The following is a 19,869-nucleotide window of genomic DNA, read 5'->3' as shown; positions in this document are numbered from 1 at the left end:
CATATACACCAAGCTGCTTACCTATATTATCTAACTGGTTGAGGACCAGCTAAATGCTTTAGCGAGCACAACACTATATAGGTCCCAGTATATCTAAAGATATATGGAAAACTGCTGATATTTTTATATTTCAACCTGTACTACATCAATTTGTTTTACTATTTACAATGTGAAGATGAGTTTTTTTAATTTGTCAAAATATACAAATGTTCATTTTATTATATATGAAGGTAAAACAGGATGTTTTTATATTATGTACTTGCATAAAGATTAAATAGGGCTTGGATAGTTGGTACTGAGAGTAGTGTTTTGCCTTGGATGTAGTCAACCAGAGTTCAAACCCAGGACCCCATACATTCAACCAATACCTATCAGGACTGATCCCTGAGGGCTGAACAAGAAAAAGCCCTGAACACCACTGCTATGGCCCCAAAATACAACAAATAGAAAAATAAATCACAAATTTCCTATAGACCAAATTCCATCTCTTTGTTTCTGTTCAATTTCTTCAATGTCATTAAGAGTAACTTTTACAAGTATTGCTAAGTAGATTCTGGTTTTACATAAATAAATGTTTTTAAACGTATATGCAGAGGAGCTGAATTCATAGTAAGTGCACTGCTTTGGGCATTTGCCTAGCACATGGCTGTCCTGGGTTCCATCCCCAGATACCATATATTGTTTCTTGAGGACCACTAGGAGTAATTCTGAGTGCTGAATTAGGAATAACTTCTGATTTATTTTTGTTTTTGGGGGGCCACACCCGGTGACCTCCTGGCTATGCACTCAGAAATTGCTCCTGGCTATGGGACGGCATGGGGATAGAACCCAGGTCTGTCCTAGGCTAGGTGGGCCAGGCAAACACCTTACCCCTTGCACAAGGAATAACTTCTGAGCATCATCAGGTGTAGCTCAGAGAGCATAAATAAATATATAATTAAATTTAATAAAATAAAAATAAATATATATAAGGACACACAAATATACAGTCGTAAAATCTTCTAAAAAAAAGTCAAAAAACTGGTTGCTTTCTAATTTCACCAGTTTTTATTCAAAATATTTATCTATCAAAGGAGAATTGTTGCTGTTGTTACAAAAAACAGTATGTACACCCCCCAACAAGAAAAATTGTAATAATTCATTCAGGTTGAATAGATGGCTCATTTTATAAAAACAATGTAGAAATAGATTTGCTAGTTACTCACTGAGTTATCTAAAGAGACTTATTCTCAGAAGATGGACATTCTAACTGCTTTTGCCTGAAGCCACCAACATTTTTTTAATGCAGAAAATCCAACTTTGGCCTCAATGTGTCAATCTCAAACTAATAATTTTTCCTGATTCTATTCTCTGCTTAATGAGAAGACTATCTTGTTCCTTTAGTCATATAAAAGGAAGAAGAGTCCCCAATATAGAGAATCTCAAATTCTCTGACTTAATCATAGTTGGAAAGGACAGTTCTCAGCCCCAACACTGAGAGCAGAATTGATGGCCTTACTGAGAAGCGAATAATATTTTCTTTATTTCAGTATCCCAGTGCTACTGTTATTACCAATGAGTATAACACCAAGGGTGGTTCCTTGTTTGTAAAATTAACCCAGAAATCCTCTGAAGTTTAAGTTATTAAACATTTTGAAGAAGGGAACTCTGGATCCTTCATTGTCTAATTCCCAACCCTTACACTGGTCTCTCACTAGTTTTCCCCCTTGACATTCATCAATTCCTTCCTGCTCAGTCTTTGCTGCTTTGTGCTCACCCTCCCTGTGCTGATGTTCACTGCTCTTTGTTTCTTTGGCTGTTGTTCGTTCTTTTCTTCCTGCTGCTTTTCTTACCATATATCTAGGTCAATGAGTTCAGTTCAGTCAATGAGTTCAGTGTTCCCCCCTGCAAGTGTGTCTGCTTCTGCTTCATAACCATTCTCATCATCTCTCTCATTGGCTCACCTCATACTGGTGAGATTTTAAGTGACCAATTATAATAAATAGATGTCTTGGCATCTCTTCTTTTCCTGTTAACTGCCATGAGATATAGATAGCTTAGGCATTAATATTCCAGGCATCATTGGCCATTTGGACTGCCATGCCAAGGCTTTCCAGAATAGTACTTGGAGCCACCTAATCTGAGTCATGGAGGAGAACTTATTGGGAGAGGGAAGTATTGGTTCTTCTTTAGTTTTTACATGAAGAGGTACCTGAAGAAAAGATGAATTCTATTAACTCACTTCAACACTAGGTTCTCTCAGTATAGACATGAGTCATTCATTCATTCATTCATTTGCTATCAGGAATTTCACCTTAAAATTGACTCTGATTTATATCTCCCTGATGTCTATGGTAGGAGTGGAGAGTGTAGTTAAGGCACAGAAGGGACTATTTTTATGATGATAATTGGAAATTATCACTCTGGATAAGAACTGGGTGCTGAAAGAAGGGAAAGTGATATGCATAATACCCCTCAGTAATAGTATTGCAAACAATAGTGTCTAACAGAAACAAAATATAACTCCTGAGCACCGCCAGGTGTGACCCAAAAACTAAAAAAACTAAAAAAAAATAAAAGAAACAAAATAAGAAAGAGTGAAAGATAAGACAACAGACAGAGAGACAACAGAGAGACAACAGAGAGAGAGAGAGAGAGAGAGAGAGAGAGAGAGAGAGAGAGAGAGAGAGAATGTCTACAATAGAGGCAAGCAGGGGGTCGGGAGGTATAGAAATGGGAACAATGGGGACCGGAAATATGCACTGATGAAGAGATGGGTGCTGGACATTGCATGACTGAAATTCAATCATGAACAACTTTAATTGTATCTCACAGTTTTAATGAAAATTAATTTAAAATAAATCAATAAAAATAAAAATCAAATCAACTGTAAAATATGCTATCTCACATCAAAAATACAGTAAATGGAAGAGTAACAAAGATTTAAATATGTGTATGTTTCTAAGAACACTGTATTCTTAATAACTCCATGTGTAACTTTGAAATAACTTCTCAAATTCCTACATTTTAAAATAAGTGATTGGCTTACATGAAGACTGACCAAATAGAGTCTGGAGCTCACTTATTACTTCTCTGTCTACACTTACAGGGAACATGTTTTTGGCATGCTACTGTCTGCTATAGTTTTGTGCCATTGGAGATAGAATACTAGAGTTTGTCTTATGTTTGAGTATTGCTAAATTTTTTCTGGTTACAATAGATAGATATCTTTGACAGCTTTATATATTAAAGTATATTGTCTGATTGTGATCTAATTTTCTTTTCCTTTGTCATTTTTTTACTAAGTGCTGTAAAATTGCAAAATGTTGTAATTAATACACTAAAATGCATTAGCTAGATAACTTGCTTGCAAGTAAAAAAATCTATTTCTGGCATAATAATTAGAATATGGTGATGTAGATTTATGGGTAGACTAATGAGTGAGTATGAATTAAACATAAATGGCTTGTTTTATTACTTATAACATATATAGATTTATATATATTAGGCTCCAGATTTTAGAAATATGAGTGTCAAAAATTATGCAATAATTTTTCTCTTGAATATCAATGGTGTTTAACTTCAATAAATCCAAAGTAGTTTATTTTATACCTTTATTTTAAATGAGTTCTAAATTTGTCAATTTGGAGCTGGAGAGAGGATTTGAGTGTTAAGGCATTTGCCTTGCAAGCAATCATAAGTCCACATAAGGTCCACTGAGCACTGCCAGGGAGGATCTCTGAGCACAGAATTAGGTGTAAACCCTGAAAAAAAAGTGAGAACTGACAACAGCCCCCCCAAAAGAAAAATGCCTTAAGAAAGAATAGATTTGGAACTCATCTGTGCTAGCTTAGGATAGCGAACCTATTTATAGATGCCCACTTATTTAATGTGTTCTTTTATGGCATTCTCTTTTATCCACGTGTTGGAACTTGTACTAAAATTTGTAGGTTTTCAAAAATGGTAATCACACTAAGTCAGGAAGATTTTAACATCTACCTTTTTTTCCAACCATCATCTTAATGACATCTCTAAAATCTCACAAATGTATCCGAAGAAAGCCATCATCAGAAATCTGGCTCTTATTCAAAGGAAGTAGAGCAGATGGGAACTCAGCTCAGAGATTGAGTGGGTCAAGATGGAGTCCACCAGAAGTCTGATTAGACATTTGCTTTTCTTTGTCCTGTAGACAACACCGCATCGGTTCTCACCCGGAGAAATGGCTTTCGGAGACAGGAGCAATCTGTTTATTACCTGCCCATCTTCATCGTAGACAGCGGGTCGCCTTCCCTCAGTAGCACCAACACACTCACCATCCGGGTCTGTGACTGTGACGCTGATGGAATAGCACAGACCTGCAATGCCGAGGCCTATGTCCTGCCTGCTGGTCTGAGCACAGGTGCTCTCATCGCCATTCTTGCCTGTGTCCTGACCTTATTGGGTAGGTATCTTGCCCCTGTGTGTTCGAGTACACTCATGATCCACCTGCATCACACCCTCTGGACTGAGGCCTGCCTTGATAGTATCCTTTGGAGAACATTTGCTAATACCCTGTTAAGAGAATATTTCACTCCTTGAGCCACCCACAATCATTGCTATATTGGGTTTTGTGGTTTCTTTTTTTTTTTTTAGTGTAAAATTGAGCTCAGGAAAACTATTTCATTTTCAAAACAACAGTGAGTCTGAATGTCTTGTCTACCACTGATCTTTCTTTCCAGTAATTCTTTTTTTTTTTTTAAACTATGTCTAGTTCTTTCCTTGAGAATACAGAGAAGAGCTAATCTCCTAGAGAGGTTGATTTAAAAATATACTTAATTTAGAATGTATAAATGTAGAACCCTGGCACTTTCCAAAATATGGAGAATGAACCTTTAGCATTATTTGCACATTTGTGAAGATAGCACTTTCTGCAAGGCAAAGTTGTAAATTCCCAAGGAGAACACCATATGCAATTTTATTTTTTTCTCATGATGACTTTGTAATTTGGTCAAATTTTATAATGCATATTAGAATTGCAGTTTTAAAAGAGCTTATGCAGTGTGCTTTTAGAAATTGGGAACCACCCATTCTGGGGATTGTGTTGAAGGTTTCATTTTTAGCTGAATTCTCCTCCATAGTCTAACTTGCTATGGCAAAGACAATAGACATTTAATACCACATTAGAAATTATGTTTGGTGACTCCTTGGTTGTTACATAATTTTAAAATCTACTTATCGCTCATTTTATTAAATACATAATTTAACAATGGAAGTTGTCAATGTGTTTTTACAAATAAGATGTAAATTTAAGTAAGCATGGCTTGTATTACTGCATCCAATATATACAGTCTTCCCCTAGGCAAACCTTAGGTATCTTCACACAAGACTTGAGTACTAAAGACTGGAGTATAGCCTTTACCTCAAGGAGTTCCAAATTCAATCCCAGACTCCCTGTAATTTTCCAAACACTACCACATATGCCCCTACAAAACAAGAAAATAAATTAAGTAAAGGGGAAAAATAAAAATTAGAGTTGAGAAATTGTTAAAAAGAATTGTTTTGTTTTTGGACCACATCTGGCATTTTTATGGCTTACTTCAGGCTCTGTGCTCATGGATCAAGCCTGGTAGGGCTCAGGGAAGCATTTGTTGTGCTAGGGATCAAACGAGCACCCTTACCTTCTTCGCGGTATCCCTAGCCCCACAAAATTGTAAAGGTTCAATGAGCCAGTAATCTCTATAACATAGAATAAGCATTTAGTAAGAGGTGTTGCTGATTAAGCAACATTTCTCACCCAGTTCATTAAACAAAGACTTACAGTAGTTATTCACTGGGAGTCTTAGAAAAACAGAAAATATTACTGATAGTAGTATCTTCAATAACTACAGTAATATCTAACTAGAATTTGTACATTATATTATATTATACAGATGAAAGAATTTCCTCAAAAGTTACCAGTTAGGTATTAGAATATAAGAACCTATTGAAAATCTTTTATTTTTGTTGTTTGGGTCCACACTCAATAGTGCTCAGGTTTGACTCCTGACTCTACACTCATATGTCACTCTAGACAGTGCTCAGGGGAACATGAAGGAGGGGATTGAACCCAGTTTAAGTCACACAAGTCAAGTGTCCTACCCACTCTTCTATTGTTCTGGCCCCCTATTTAAAAATATGTTCCCAATGCAACTATGTTTTATTTTGTTAATGGACTAGAACACATCATAATAAGGAAAAAAGTGAGAAAGATGTAACCATTAAATGTGAACTTTTTGTTTCTTTACCAGGTTCAAAATTTAATAAAAATGGATTTAAATTGACCTTGAATAATTAAAAAAAAGAAAAAGATCAAGATTCCCTTTGTATTTGACAAGGTATTTTGATCAAAAGCACAGTATTAATACAAAGAGGAGATATACCAAATGTGTGCGAATGGCTTTTTCACATTAAATTGAATTTAACTTCATCTGTGTTTCATTGACAGCTTAGATTGTACCATATTTGAAAGGAATAAGAGAAAATTATATTTCTGAAAATTTAATCATAGCTGACACTTTAACTATATTTTAAACTTGTCTCGTGAACGTAGCTTATTTTTAGAAAATATTTGCTCTTGTAACTTTGGGTTTCCTCGAAGTTTAGACTGGTTGTGACTAATTAGTTGAGGATCACTGAATGGGGAGATAGGAAAATGGGTAGGGCTCTTGCCTTGTTTATGGCCAATCCAGATTCCTTCTCTACCACTGCATTGGTCCCTGAGCACCATAAAGTGTTGACTCAAAATATAAAGTATCATTACCTAACTTAAATGAAAGGAAGCAAAATTATTTTATTGATTTCATTTTTGTATACAATATGTTGTATATGTATCTTTCAGGGCAGGATTAGATATTTGGGAATTTTATCAGAACTTTTATTAGTCTGTTACTCTTGTTAAATTTTACATTTCCTTATACATCTTTCCTTAAATTAAGAGTGTCTATTACTTCTAAGGATCAGTATTTTATCTTGCACTTTGTAAATATATATGTGTATATAATATGCATAACCATATAGTTTTTTGTGTGTATAAGTATAGATATTTTTGGTGGGGGTATCTGAAAGTGTTCAGGGCCTACTCCTGTCTCCGCTATCAGGGATCACTCCTGGTGGATGTAGGGGACCATATGTTTTGCCAGCGATTGAAAGTGGATTGGCCTCATATAAGAGAAGCATCCTACCTGCTATACTATTGCTCTAGCCCTTCTCTGGGTATTTTTAAGTTCACAGGACCTCAAAGCTTTTAAGACTTGAAGTACAATTTCTTACCTTAGAATCCTTTTTTTTTCTGTTGTTGGTTTTGTTTTTTTGGTCACATCCATTATGCACAGGAGACCAGTCAGAGCAGGCCTGGACCCAAATTTCTCTGCATCAAAACTTACCCTGCAATCTTAGAATTTCGCTCTGGCCTACATACCAGAGACTCCTCTGTCTCTATGACTTTTGTGTCAAGAACAAGACTATTCAGCTGCTATCACTGCAGTGCAGAAATGGGTCTCTGTGTCTGAAATATGTTGAGAAGCAGACTCAAAACTTGATTCTCTTTATTAGCATCATCATTTCTGCTGCAAAATTTGTTTTTTCACCAGACTAAATGCTGAATCTGGTGGGATTGAGCACACTACATACTAATGGTCGGGCAGTTAGACACTTGACATAGAACTTGACTTCTGCCATTTTTTTTTTCTCCACATCACAAGAAGTGCAGTGAATCTTACATCTGGATACAAAGTACCAGATTTCCTAAAGCAGACATCTTCAGGCTTCTGAATAAATAGTACTAGAAAATAGGCAGGTAAAATGGTGTAAGAATGGAGTGGAAAGACTTGAATATCAGTTAACTTTGAGGAAGAAGTTTAGAAAGCATTGGACCTCGAATTCTTCCCAGAAGTGTAAGTTTCCTCATGGAACAGGATTGTTTCCAATGATGTGACATGTTGAAGCTTTTGGTAACTTGATCAGAGTGTGGGGAATTTTTCATAATGTTGAGACTGGAAGACTTTGCAGAAAGCCCTTGTAGCCCAAACCTCTGCAATCGAGAGAGGAAAAGGAGGTACAAGAATCATTGAAGATCCTTGAAACTAGAAGATCCTTGAAATCCAACTCGTTCCTAGCATTGGTTGGAAGTATTTTAGGTCTCTTTCTTCATACTCAGTGATCATGACTTAAACCACAAATGAAACACATCTTGAAATTTTTTTATTTCTTTATTTTTTTGGTTTTTGGGCCACACCCGGTAATGCTTAGGGGTTACTCCTGGCTTTGCGCTCAGAAATCGCTCCTGGCTTGGGAAACCATATGGGACACCGGGGAATCAAACTGTGGTCCGTCTTAGGCTAGCATGGGCAAGGCAGACACCTTACTGTTTGTGCCACCACTCCAGCCCCTATATCTTGAAATTTTTTTTAAAACGCTTCCTGCACTCAAATATGTTCTTTTCTGGATTGAAATTTATGTTATCTGTAGGTATATTGCTCTTTTGTGGTGAATTGATTTCTGATACCTCTCATTGTCCTTGAACCCAGTATCATTTGTTTGTACCTGATTATTTTTCCACTAGCTATAGTCTTTTATTAGTAATAGTATTTCTCGTTACCATAACATAAATATTAAAATATGTTATTTAGGTAAAATATCTTTTTGAATAGTAAAGACAAGAAAAATAAAAAGAGAGAGAAAGGAGCCAGAGAGATAATTTTTGTGTAACTGCTCACATAATTACAAAAATGCTTTGTCATTTGGGGGCCACACAAACAATTCTCAGGAGTTTCACCTGGCTCTGTACTCAGGAAATAGACCTATAGTTTCATGGGAGGCCATATGGGATGCTACCTGGATTTAATATGCATATCTCCTATAGTCAGGTTCCCTACACCACTGGATTATTGCTCCAGTCCCATAATCTATTTTAGACACCATGATTTATAAAATTGACACAGGCCAAGTTGTGTTCAAAATATTATTTCAACATCATGTTCTGCACAGGAGTGCCACTTCCTTTCTCCACCAACTCCTAGCATCCCTTTATCTTCAATCCAGTCCTGTCTTCCTATATCACTCCTATAATGATTTTCTTCCTTTTAAAGCCAAGTTCTCAGTTTTTTCTTTACTATGTTACTATGTTATTTTATATACTATATATGAGGGCGATCATTCTGAATCTCTCCTTCTTCTGACTCATTTCACTCAGCATGATATTTTAAAGATCCATAGCGTAGTTTCAAATAGTACAATATCATTTTTATTATAGCTGAATATTATTCTATTGTGTAGCATATGTACTACAATTTATTGGTCCAGTTATCTGTTTTGGCACTCTTGAACTATATGCAGTTTTGGCAAGAGTGAATATTGTTTCAATGAACACAAGTGTGCTGGTATCGTTTCTCAAGAATTTCTGGACCCCTGGATAAATTCAAGAAGTGAACTTGCCAGATCCCATTGAAGACCAATTTCTAGTTTTATTTTTAGGTGTTCATACAGTTTTCTAAAACTATTGAATTATTCAGTATTCTCCCAAAATGAATAAGATATTTTTTCACATCCCCATAAATTTTGTTGTTAGGTGTAAAGACTTAGTCCCGATTCTCAACTTAAGTATTACTCCTAGCATTACTTGGTGGACCATATGTGGTGTTGAAGATAAGGGATTGATCCTGGATGGACCTTTACTCTTTGTGCTAGCTCTTTATCCTGAAAACAAATTTTAAATCCACCTACACATTATCCAATCTAAACCCCAATGAACAAGAGACAGACCAAATACTAGTATCCATGTTGATTGTAGACAGTGAGATACCTTAGCCAAAAAGAATTTCCATTGTAGACACCTGAATTCTTTAAATGAAAAAGGTTATCTATAAATTAGGATGTGAGATTGCCTTTGATTACATTGAGTATAACTATAATTTGAGAAACATTATCTTATTTTAAATTTATGATGAAGTTAACAAGTCCCATTATTTTTGCATACACTTTGTCAATATAAAGCAAGCACATACTAGATTCAATTGTTTAAATATTTCCCCTAATACTAGATCTTTATGCATTTCACCCTAATTAAACTCATAATTTCTTTCTTTTTTTTTTTTTTTTTTTTTGGTTTTTGGGCCACACCCGGTGATGCTCAGGGGGTACTCCTGGCTATGTGGTCAGAAGTTGCTCCTGGCTTGGTGGACCATATGGGACACTGGGGGATCCAACCGTGGTCTGTCCTAGGCTAGTGCAGGCAAGACAGACACCTTACCTCTAGCGCCACCACACCGGCCCCCTAATTTCTGATACATAACATTATTTTTAACTTTTAAATCATCTCTGAATGACCTAATCTCAACTATGACAGGTACATTTTTGGATTTGTTTTCTGATAACTTGTCTGCTTCCCGTAGGGTCTTATTTTTTCTGTATATTTCTGTGTGTAAAGTGTCTTCCAATTACTTCCAAAAATCAGAAAATAGATCTAGAATGGCATTTGTTAAATTTGAAATTACACTTCATTTCAACCCAAATAACATATATTTGTTAGTTATGGATTTTGCAAGATCATATTTGTTGTGCATAGGTCAATTTCTTTTTGGAATATTGTACTTGACTCAAATGATGTAATCTAACTTGGATATTTAATGGGAAAGAACTCCATGATGCTCACTGGGATATATTGTGCTGGTAATTCAACAGTTTCTTATCTCGAGATTGGAAAGCAGAACTTACTTTTATTAATCTGATTTAAATGGTTTACAAATAACTGAATCATATTTTTCACCCTAATGTACAATGGCATTACTCGTTGTTTGGTTGAATTGCTGCCACTAGGAATTTAAATGGAAGGATCAAATACAAAATGATTTTCCTATATTGCTAACTTTCATTCTAATTTAATCTCCACTTATATGTCTTTGGTGTGGAATTAGTCAACTATTACTATTCACTCAGGCCAACAAATTGTCTTTCTCTTTTGTTTCTGAGCCAATGAATTCCCATGTCCTGCACAAATTATTTCCTTGGATCTTAAATATCTTTTTTCTCTTCCTTGATGTTACATCTGATTTCAGCCAAGGTCTACCTTGTTGATCCTGAATTATGGCAATTTTCCCATTCTTCACCATTTATGATTAATCATCCGTGTAGAGAAAGCCATTTAAAAACACAAGTGATTGTGACATAGCCCAATTTACCACAGGATTACCCTTGCCCCTAACATCACTTATCTGTCCCCTACCAGCCACAACTTCCTACTTTCTACTGGTAGTGAACTTTGGTCCAGGGACTTGAGTTGCTTTTAATTAGACTCATCCTGCTTTGCTTGTCTCCTTTTATATGCATTTTTCTTACTTTCCATAGTACATTCATCTAGAATCTGTGAGTACAACACCAATTTATATTTAGAATTTTTTTGCTTCTGAATCTGGGTTGAATTCTAGTCCTACAAATTCAGTAACCATTTGTATTAAGATTCTTAGAGCAGTAAAGCAGACACATTGGTCACAGGAGATGTACTATCTCCTCCACTGCTCTCCTTTGGGAGACAGCTTGATGTTATCATTATATATTTAAAACCTCATTAAATGTTGATCAGACAAGGGTGCATGCCATACTAGCATACTGAATAAAGCTAAAAATGTTTATTAAAATGTGTGTATAAGGGAAAAATCATTTAATTTTGTTCATTTTTTTCCAGAAATAGAATTTCCATAAGACTGGTTTTCTTTATTATTTTTTTTTTTTTTTTGGTTTTTGGGCCTCACCTAGCAGTGCTCAGGGGTTACTCCTGGCTGTTTGCTCAGAAATAGCTCCTGGCAGGCATGGGGGACCATATGGGACACTGGGATTCGAACCAACCACCTTTGATCCTAGATCGGCTGCTTGCAAGGCAAACGCCGCTGTGCTATCTCTCCAGGCCCTGGTTTTCTTGTTGTCTACAATTTCATGAAACATTTCAGTTACACGAACTATTTCTTTCTAAAAATTTTTAAATTTTGAGATCTTTAATGTATTTGAACATATATATTTTTAATAACTATAACATTAAGTTACATGAATATATGTTCTGATATGCTCTGGGGATATTTTGGTTTCACAGCCCAAGTGCCAAAACCCATCCACACTCTCTGCCACCTCACTTAGATAGCCTCAGTTCTCTGGTCATTCCAAATATGTGTCTTTAGTGGAGTATGTCTTTTTCTTGCTTTTTTAAATTTAATTTAATTTAACTGTTGTAATTTATAAAGTCCTTCGACTTTGGGTTTTAGATATACAGTGAATCAGGGCCAATCTCATCACCAGTGTCGACCTCCTTCAATTGTCTTCTTAGAGTGTATCCCAACTACCACACTTTTCCCCCCAGCCTGCTTGTATAACAGGACTATTTAAAGTTTAGATTGTTAGAATTTGGCTCTCTTGATCCCATTGTTGTGAAATTTGGCTTGGATATTTTTTTCTGTCCTTTTGTTTCTTTTCTCCACCAATATACCTGAGACTGCTTGGCTCTGAGCCTCCATACTTTCATATGTGTGGTTCCATCCTCCACTTTATTTCTTTCCTTATCCTTGGTATATACTGGGTCCAACAATGTTCAAGGTAACTCCCATTTGAACCATTATTTCTTGATTTTTATCTTTGTAAACTACCTGTGAGTGAAATTATTGACATTTGACTTCACATCCTGGCTTGTTTCATATAGATTGTCCCTCTCCTGTATCAGAAGCATTGTAACAAGAGACAGCATTCTTCTTTTCTCAAAGCTGAGTAGTATTTCATTACATATAATGATATGACTTATTTATCCATTCATTCCTCTGCTGTGACAATTGGGTTGTTTGCATAGTTTAACTAATGTAAATAGTGTTATAACACTCACTGGTGTGATATGTCCTTAGATTCATGGTTTTGAAGATATAATTACATTACACTGCTAGTTATAAGCTCTAGCACTATAGTAGAGGTTTCTGAGCTACATGATTTATTTTTGGTCCTTGTTAAATGTAGTTTAAACTGTTTTAATGGTTGTTGTTGATATCACATGATTAATACAATTATTCTTAATCATAATCTTATATTTTATCTATGACAATATTTGGTTAAAATTTTTATTGATTAAAGTTGGCTGAGTTATAAATTCTAACACTACATCCATCACCTATGTGCCCACCTCCTTCCCCCAGCACACACACACAGACACATAGTTGTGTGGGTCTGTTCTTTCCTACTGCCTTTGAATTTTTGTTGCTTTCTGACATATGTCTTTAAGTCCTATATGTGAAAGAATACATTCAATATCTAACCCTGTCATGGCTGACTTCACTTACCATGATATTTTAGTTCTATTCATGTTGTACCAAAATGCATGATTTGTTTTCTTCTTGGAGTTACATCATTTGGGTTGTTTCCATTTATTGGCTATTGTACAAAGTATAGTAGGCAACATAGATGTTTATATATTCTTTCAAATGTATGCTTCTGTTTTTGGGGAACAGAAGCCAACAAGTGACATTGCTGGACTATACTTTTTGATAATTTTCCTTGTTTGTTTCCATAGAGTCTGAAACAGATGACATTTCTATGCACAGTAAATGGGGATTCTTTTTTTACTAAAACCCTACCAACACTGACTGATTCCAGACTTTTTATATAAAAATTCCTAATCCTTTGTGACTATTACTATAAGTGGGTTCATAAGAATACATTCCAGTTTTAGCACTGTTTCTGGAGATCTGTGTTTATGTCTGATTCAAGATACTACAACTCCACATCAAAGAAAAATAGAGAGCAAAAAAAGATAGCTCAAGTGATAGAGAAGGCACCTAGCATATGTATCAGCACATCAGTCTGGCAGTCCATGGTGAAGCACTAGGACCCTCTGGAACAACAATGACATGCTGACCATAAACATCTTTCTCCTTCCAGTCTCAACTTAGTTGTCACTTCTAGTGGTCTCCTTCTGTGATCTCAACTACATGTATTAAATTAGTATTTTTGTATCTTTGCTCTAGTTTTACTTTATGAAACACATTATATTTTTGGTTGTTTGGGGGACACTTCCAGGTTCACTCAGGGCTTACTCCTGACTCAGAGATTAGTCCAGGCAGAACTCTGAGGGACCTTATTGGGTACCAAGGGCCTAACCTTGTTTGGCATGCAAGACAAACATTCTACCTGCTGTACTATTTTATTTCCACCACTAAAATCTATTATTTATTTGATTTATTTGCTTTAAGCATTTCATAAAAATAATATGTGTTTGTGTTGAATCCAAGTGCTTTTTGAACTTTTATAAAGTTAGGTATGTTGTGATATTTACTTAGAGGTAGAGTGTTCTCTGAGTCCTGCATTCACCCAACAGGAAGTTCCAGAATGCTTTTCTTTCCATTAGTTTGAAATAATCTACCCTTTGAGTTCTAACTGTGTATGCTTCCTGTTTAATTCTTACTATCTATTTAACTCTATCTACTTCTCATAGGTTGGGCCCCCAAATTGGGTAGTTTTAGAGAATATATTCATGCATTGATTACAACTTCACATATCATTCTTCATTACAAAACCTCTGTCGTTTTTCTGGAATCTTAAGTTGTAAGTATATGTTTGTATCATTTATATGTTTGCTCAAATGCAAGAAACATGCTAAGGATAGTGATCTCAATTTCTCTTTTTAATTTTATATGTAGGGACCACACTGTGCTCTGCCAAGGGCTGACTCCTGGCTCTGTGTTCAGGGATCACTCTTGTCAATATCTTACCCAATGTACTATATTCTTGGTCTTCTCTTGCTTTGGAAAACTGCTGTCTCATGAGAGCCTAAGTATAAAGCAAGTAGGAGGTAAAATGTTTGGGGAAAAATGTGTGAATACTATTTTTTTCACAGTCTGGTTATTTTACTACCCATACACCCCCAATATTTTAAGTCCTTCAGGAATATGTCCAGCCTTACTTTCTTTACCCTGCCATCTAATAAATAGATATCACTGAAATTAACCAAATTAACAAGAAGATTTCCAATCATGATTATGGATAGCAGCTGTTTGTGCAACAGTTTTATGACTTAATTTAGCAAGACCCAAAGGAACAGGAACGGAAATGCGGAAAGTTTTATAGTAGTTCACACTATGATGTATAATTTAGTTAAACCAGAGAGTACTTACTTTTTTGTGGCACTATTTAAGTACTTTATAAATATGAAATCAACCTTCATAAAAGTTTAATCAAGCAATTCTGATGGGGTAAGTACTATTACTATCTGCATTTTGAGAGAAAACTGAGGCAGGAGTGGCTAAAATATCTTCTCTAAATGCTTTATTCAGATAAGCAGGCACTTTCAATAAATGGTTGACAATTTTATATGTATGGGAGCTGAGTTTAGGGAAGGAACTTGAAGCACAGTTCAATATATCTAACTTATACTATTTTAGAATTGGATGATTGAGATAATAGGAAATGTGAGGTTTAAATTAGGAGAAAGTGGAGAAGCTAAAGTAAAAGATAATCTAGAAATTTCTGTTATTTTCTGATTGAGAAAATAGTTACATTAAATCTTATTTCTTTTTATTTTAGATCAGGAAACCATATATTTTATAAGACATTTCATTGGATAAAAATGTGGTATAAAAAGGAAGTATTTATTGTAGATTGAGATTCTGTAATCAAAAAGACAATTTCATTTTGAGTAGTGCTTTTTAATTATGATGTGGTTAACAGAGTTATCAAGGCCACGGATTTGCCATATATTGGAATTCTTGGATTTCATTGAATTTAGTTTGGATGAAAAGGAATAAACCAATCCTAAAGGATTCATGACATTACCATTTAGAGAACAGCCAACAAACCAAAAGGACTTGAGTAGAGAGAGAAAGCATATAATTGGCGATAAGAATCCCTCATGATTGCCTAATTCAAGAAAGCCAACCCATATTAAATCCTTGGTTAAAATTCTTTGTCAGCCATGATAGGACCTAAGATCAAGGAATGGAAAAGCATCCATTCATTGTGACAGAATCTTAAGAAAACAATATTTTTGTAAATAAAATAATATTTCTTAATCTTAGGTATTATTAGGAAAATGAAGTGAAACTTGAGACAGACTGATATAACTAGGTCTAGCTGGAGGGTCCCAGATATGAGGCATAATACTGTCATGTGGAGACATTAGGATTTATCCTAAAGAGTTGGAGAAAGGGATGTAAACATATAAATTAATTTGAATTATTATGCCTTCCCCATAGGAGTCCTGAGACCATTCAGAGTGTCTCAGCTCCTTGACTGGACTTTTTAATTTTTTTTTTTTTTTTTTGGTTTTTGGGCCACACCCGGTGATGCTCAGGGGTTACTCCTGGCTATGCGCTCAGAAGTCGCTCCTGGCTTGGGGGACCCTATGGGACGCCGGGGGATCGAACCGCGGTCCGTCCTAGGCTAGCGCAGGCAAGGCAGGCACCTTACCTCTAGTGCCACCGCCCGGCCCCATGGACTTTTTAATATTTTAATTACTTTATTTAAACACTATGGTTACAAATGGTTCATGATGGAGTACAGTGTACTTCACCCTTCATCAGTGCACATTTTATGACACCATATTCCCAGTTTCCCTCCCCCACTCCTCCCTGCCTACCTTTCAGACAGACATTTTCCTTCTCTACCTCTCTCTTTATCTCTCTTTCCTCTATTGTTTCTTTTATGCACTTTGCTTTGCACCACTGTTATTGAGGAGTACCATGCATAGCACCCAATTATTTTCCAAGGTGAAATGTCATGGTCCCTTCTCTACCCAAATTGCACTGTTCCACTATTTTTGGCAAGCTTCCAACCATGGAATGGTACTCCTGGCCCTCATCTCTATTGTCCCAAGATATTATGAACCAAGTTTGCTTTCTCAATACCATTGCTAATTTTCCCTTCACCAGCCCATATGATTGAACTAGCCTTTCTTTCCCTTTATTTCTTCTTACTTCCTTCCCCCAGATCAGTGCCTTGTTCTCCCATCCTCTGCCCTATGGAAATGTGATTCTCCCGTGTGTTCCTTCTGAAATGATTTGTGTTGGTTTGCTGTGGTAGTCTTGCAGTAGTCCCCCTACTGAATAATTATTAGTTGTCTCTCTTGTGAATGAAGTGAAGAACACGTTGTCATCTCTGAGAAAATGTAATGGACAGATATACACAAAAGACTTTGTAACTGGATTTAAAAACAAAATTATCTGACAGAGCTTTAGAGTGGAAAAATAAAAAACAAACTGGCCGCTTGGTGTTGCCCATGACAAGTGATTTTAAAGAAGTCCCAGGTTCAATAGTTGAAAATACCCTAAATATAGTTAAAGTGAATTTTTGTACAATATAAGTGATCATACTGAGCATTAGTTCTGTTTTATGGCTTTAATACCATGTCTGCAAAATAGCATACAAATCTGGGTACCAAGTCTGGAGGTTTAAAACTCTGATATGTGGAAGACTAGAGATGATAATAGGGGGTGATACTCAAAAGCTGGGTAGTACTAGTAATTGCTTTAGGAGAAATTTATACGATTTTGGTACTTAAATCATTAAAAAATTGAAATTGTCTCTGGAGTTAAGAATTCTAAAACAGGGGCCGGGAAGGTGGCGCTAGAGGTAAGGTGTCTGCCTTGCAAGCACTAGCGTAGGACGGACCGCGGTTCGATCCCCCGGCGTCCCATATGGTCCCCCCAAGCCAGGGGCGATTTCTGAGTGCTAAGCCAGGAGTAACCCCTGAGCGTCAAACCGGTGTGGCACAAAAACCAAAAAAAAAAAAAAAAAGAATCCTAAAACAGACTGGCTGGTGCCTTGGAAGATCTGCTAATCCCTTTTGGCAGAACCAATCCCCTAGTTCTAATCTTTGGGGTTTGGGCTAATATTTATGTCTATTATTTTGGGTAAAATTATATTTCACTGATTTGCATAATCTGTACATACTAATGACTTCATACTGACTTTATACTGACTTCATAATGACTTTATACTGAATTACATTGTGAATTGCACTATATACCTGGATTAATATAAAGTCAGATAAAATTTGAGCTGTCTAAATGTAGGGGCCCTCCTCTTTAGTTATAATTTTTCTAGCTCTATTTACTCCCCACTGAGATCATTAAAATTGTTGACTTGAAATTTTTGAAGCTATAAAACAGATATGTAGACTAACAATCTCTCCCCATTACAGTAGTGTTCAATGGTACATGTATCCAAAGAAATGTTGCTCTAAATAGAATTTACTTACTCCTGAAACTAGATCTAATTCATCATACATTTCTTAATGCAGGACTTCTTGAATTTTTCCCAACTTATTGCCTGTTTTTAACCCAATATATAGACATGAATGAGCTCTGTCAAAAACACCAGGGATTTATTTCTTCTGTGATTTTGAACTAAGTTGGGATCACTGCAAGTTCAAAATTATTTTCTGTTGCAAATTTTTTATGACTCCCACAGTCAATTGTGAATCCCCATATAGGGATGCCCCTACCCTTTAAGAAATGCCCAAGTTCTCCTCTGACCTGTGCTTATGTTCCCAACCTCTTTCTCTGCTCACTGGTTGACTAATCCAAAAATATTATTCTTTATACATTTCTATTCCCCAGCCCAGTCTTTGCTTCATTTCCTTCTTGGTTTGCTTCTTTATTGTTGCCTGATTTACCTCATATATTTCTTTATAAGATCATAATGTTCTTTTGTGGAGTGACCATCACAAGACCAGTCTTGAATTTACGTTTTTATTAGATTGAGAATCAACCTCTTAACTGTAAGTTATGTGAGAAAGTTCAGTATACCATGTGCAATATTACTTATTCAAACCTAAAAATATAAGTGGTTAATATATTTTGGGGGGTTATATTTATTTTAGGAACCCAGGTTTACAAACTGTTATAGTAGGATGTCATAGAGAAAATATTCCAACACCATACCCTCCAATCATTATTAATTTCACTTCACTATGAATCTAATGTCCTTCCCCCAACCTCAACCCACTGCCTGTGGTAACTGATTAATATATTTATTTAAGATGCATATTATGAGCAATGACTGCAATTGGCTACATGTCTGCACTTCTATCAGACCTAGATATTCTGTCTCTACTAGAAGTATATGCAATGTGACAAAAAAGATAAAAAAAATTATAATGTATAACCTTGTGCTTACTTAGGCAGAAAATATTCCTTTTAATACATAGATTATCTCTACAGTCCCTGAAGAGCTGTTAATGTTTGTACTCAGAAAGGTTAAATTTTATTTTTATGTGTGTTCAAATAGTCAGAAATTAATATTCTTTTAGGTGACTGAAATTGTTCCACCTGCTGAAAACTTGAGATTATTTTGTAACTACAGGCACTTTGGGGCAATGAGATAAATGCCCAAGATCTTCAATTTCTGGTATTATATACCAAGCTACCATAAGGAATTATCCCTGAACACAGGATTTTACTACTTTTTATTTGGAGAGAACCGTGAGGAAAGTTCTAAAAGCTAAAGTTACACAAAAAAACTCAGGACCGGAGAGATAGCACAGTGGTAAGGCGTTTTGCCTTGCATGCGGAAGGACAGTGGTTTGAATCCCAGCATCCCATATGATCCCTGAGGCTGCTGGGGGCGATTTCTGAGCCTAGAGCCAGGAGTAACCCCTGAGTTCTGCCAGGTGTGACCCAAAAACCAAAACCAAAACAAAACAAAACAAAAAACCTAACATTATTGCATTCATGCTTATATCTTCAGACTTTGCTGTGCAAAACAATTGTCTTTCATTGCCTTCTATAGAAGTACTAAGCCTATAGTGAAGAAAGACAAAGCTGTGCAGGTAGATGGAAGCTTAGGATGCCTCCCCTCTGCTTATTTATTGCATTTCATTATGTTGACCACATCCAGGCTGCTCCATGTCTTGAA

The 19,869-nt window shown here is 35.9% G+C and overlaps 1 protein-coding gene across 2 annotated transcripts in view; it reads left to right on the top strand.

Annotated features, from left to right (window-relative positions):
- Window positions 1-19,869, top strand: part of CDH7 (cadherin 7) — a 145,805-nt gene that overhangs the window by 123,087 nt on the left and 2,849 nt on the right. For both annotated transcript variants that reach the window (XM_049782176.1, XM_049782177.1), the window contains exon 11: window positions 4,169-4,420. In XM_049782176.1, the coding sequence (XP_049638133.1) occupies window positions 4,169-4,420 (252 nt within the window). The remainder of the gene's footprint in view (window positions 1-4,168; window positions 4,421-19,869) is intronic.

Source organism: Suncus etruscus, chromosome 10, assembly GCF_024139225.1.
Source record: "Suncus etruscus isolate mSunEtr1 chromosome 10, mSunEtr1.pri.cur, whole genome shotgun sequence".
Classification (NCBI taxonomy): domain Eukaryota; kingdom Metazoa; phylum Chordata; class Mammalia; order Eulipotyphla; family Soricidae; genus Suncus; species Suncus etruscus.
This window is presented reverse-complemented; position numbering and strand designations above follow the sequence as displayed.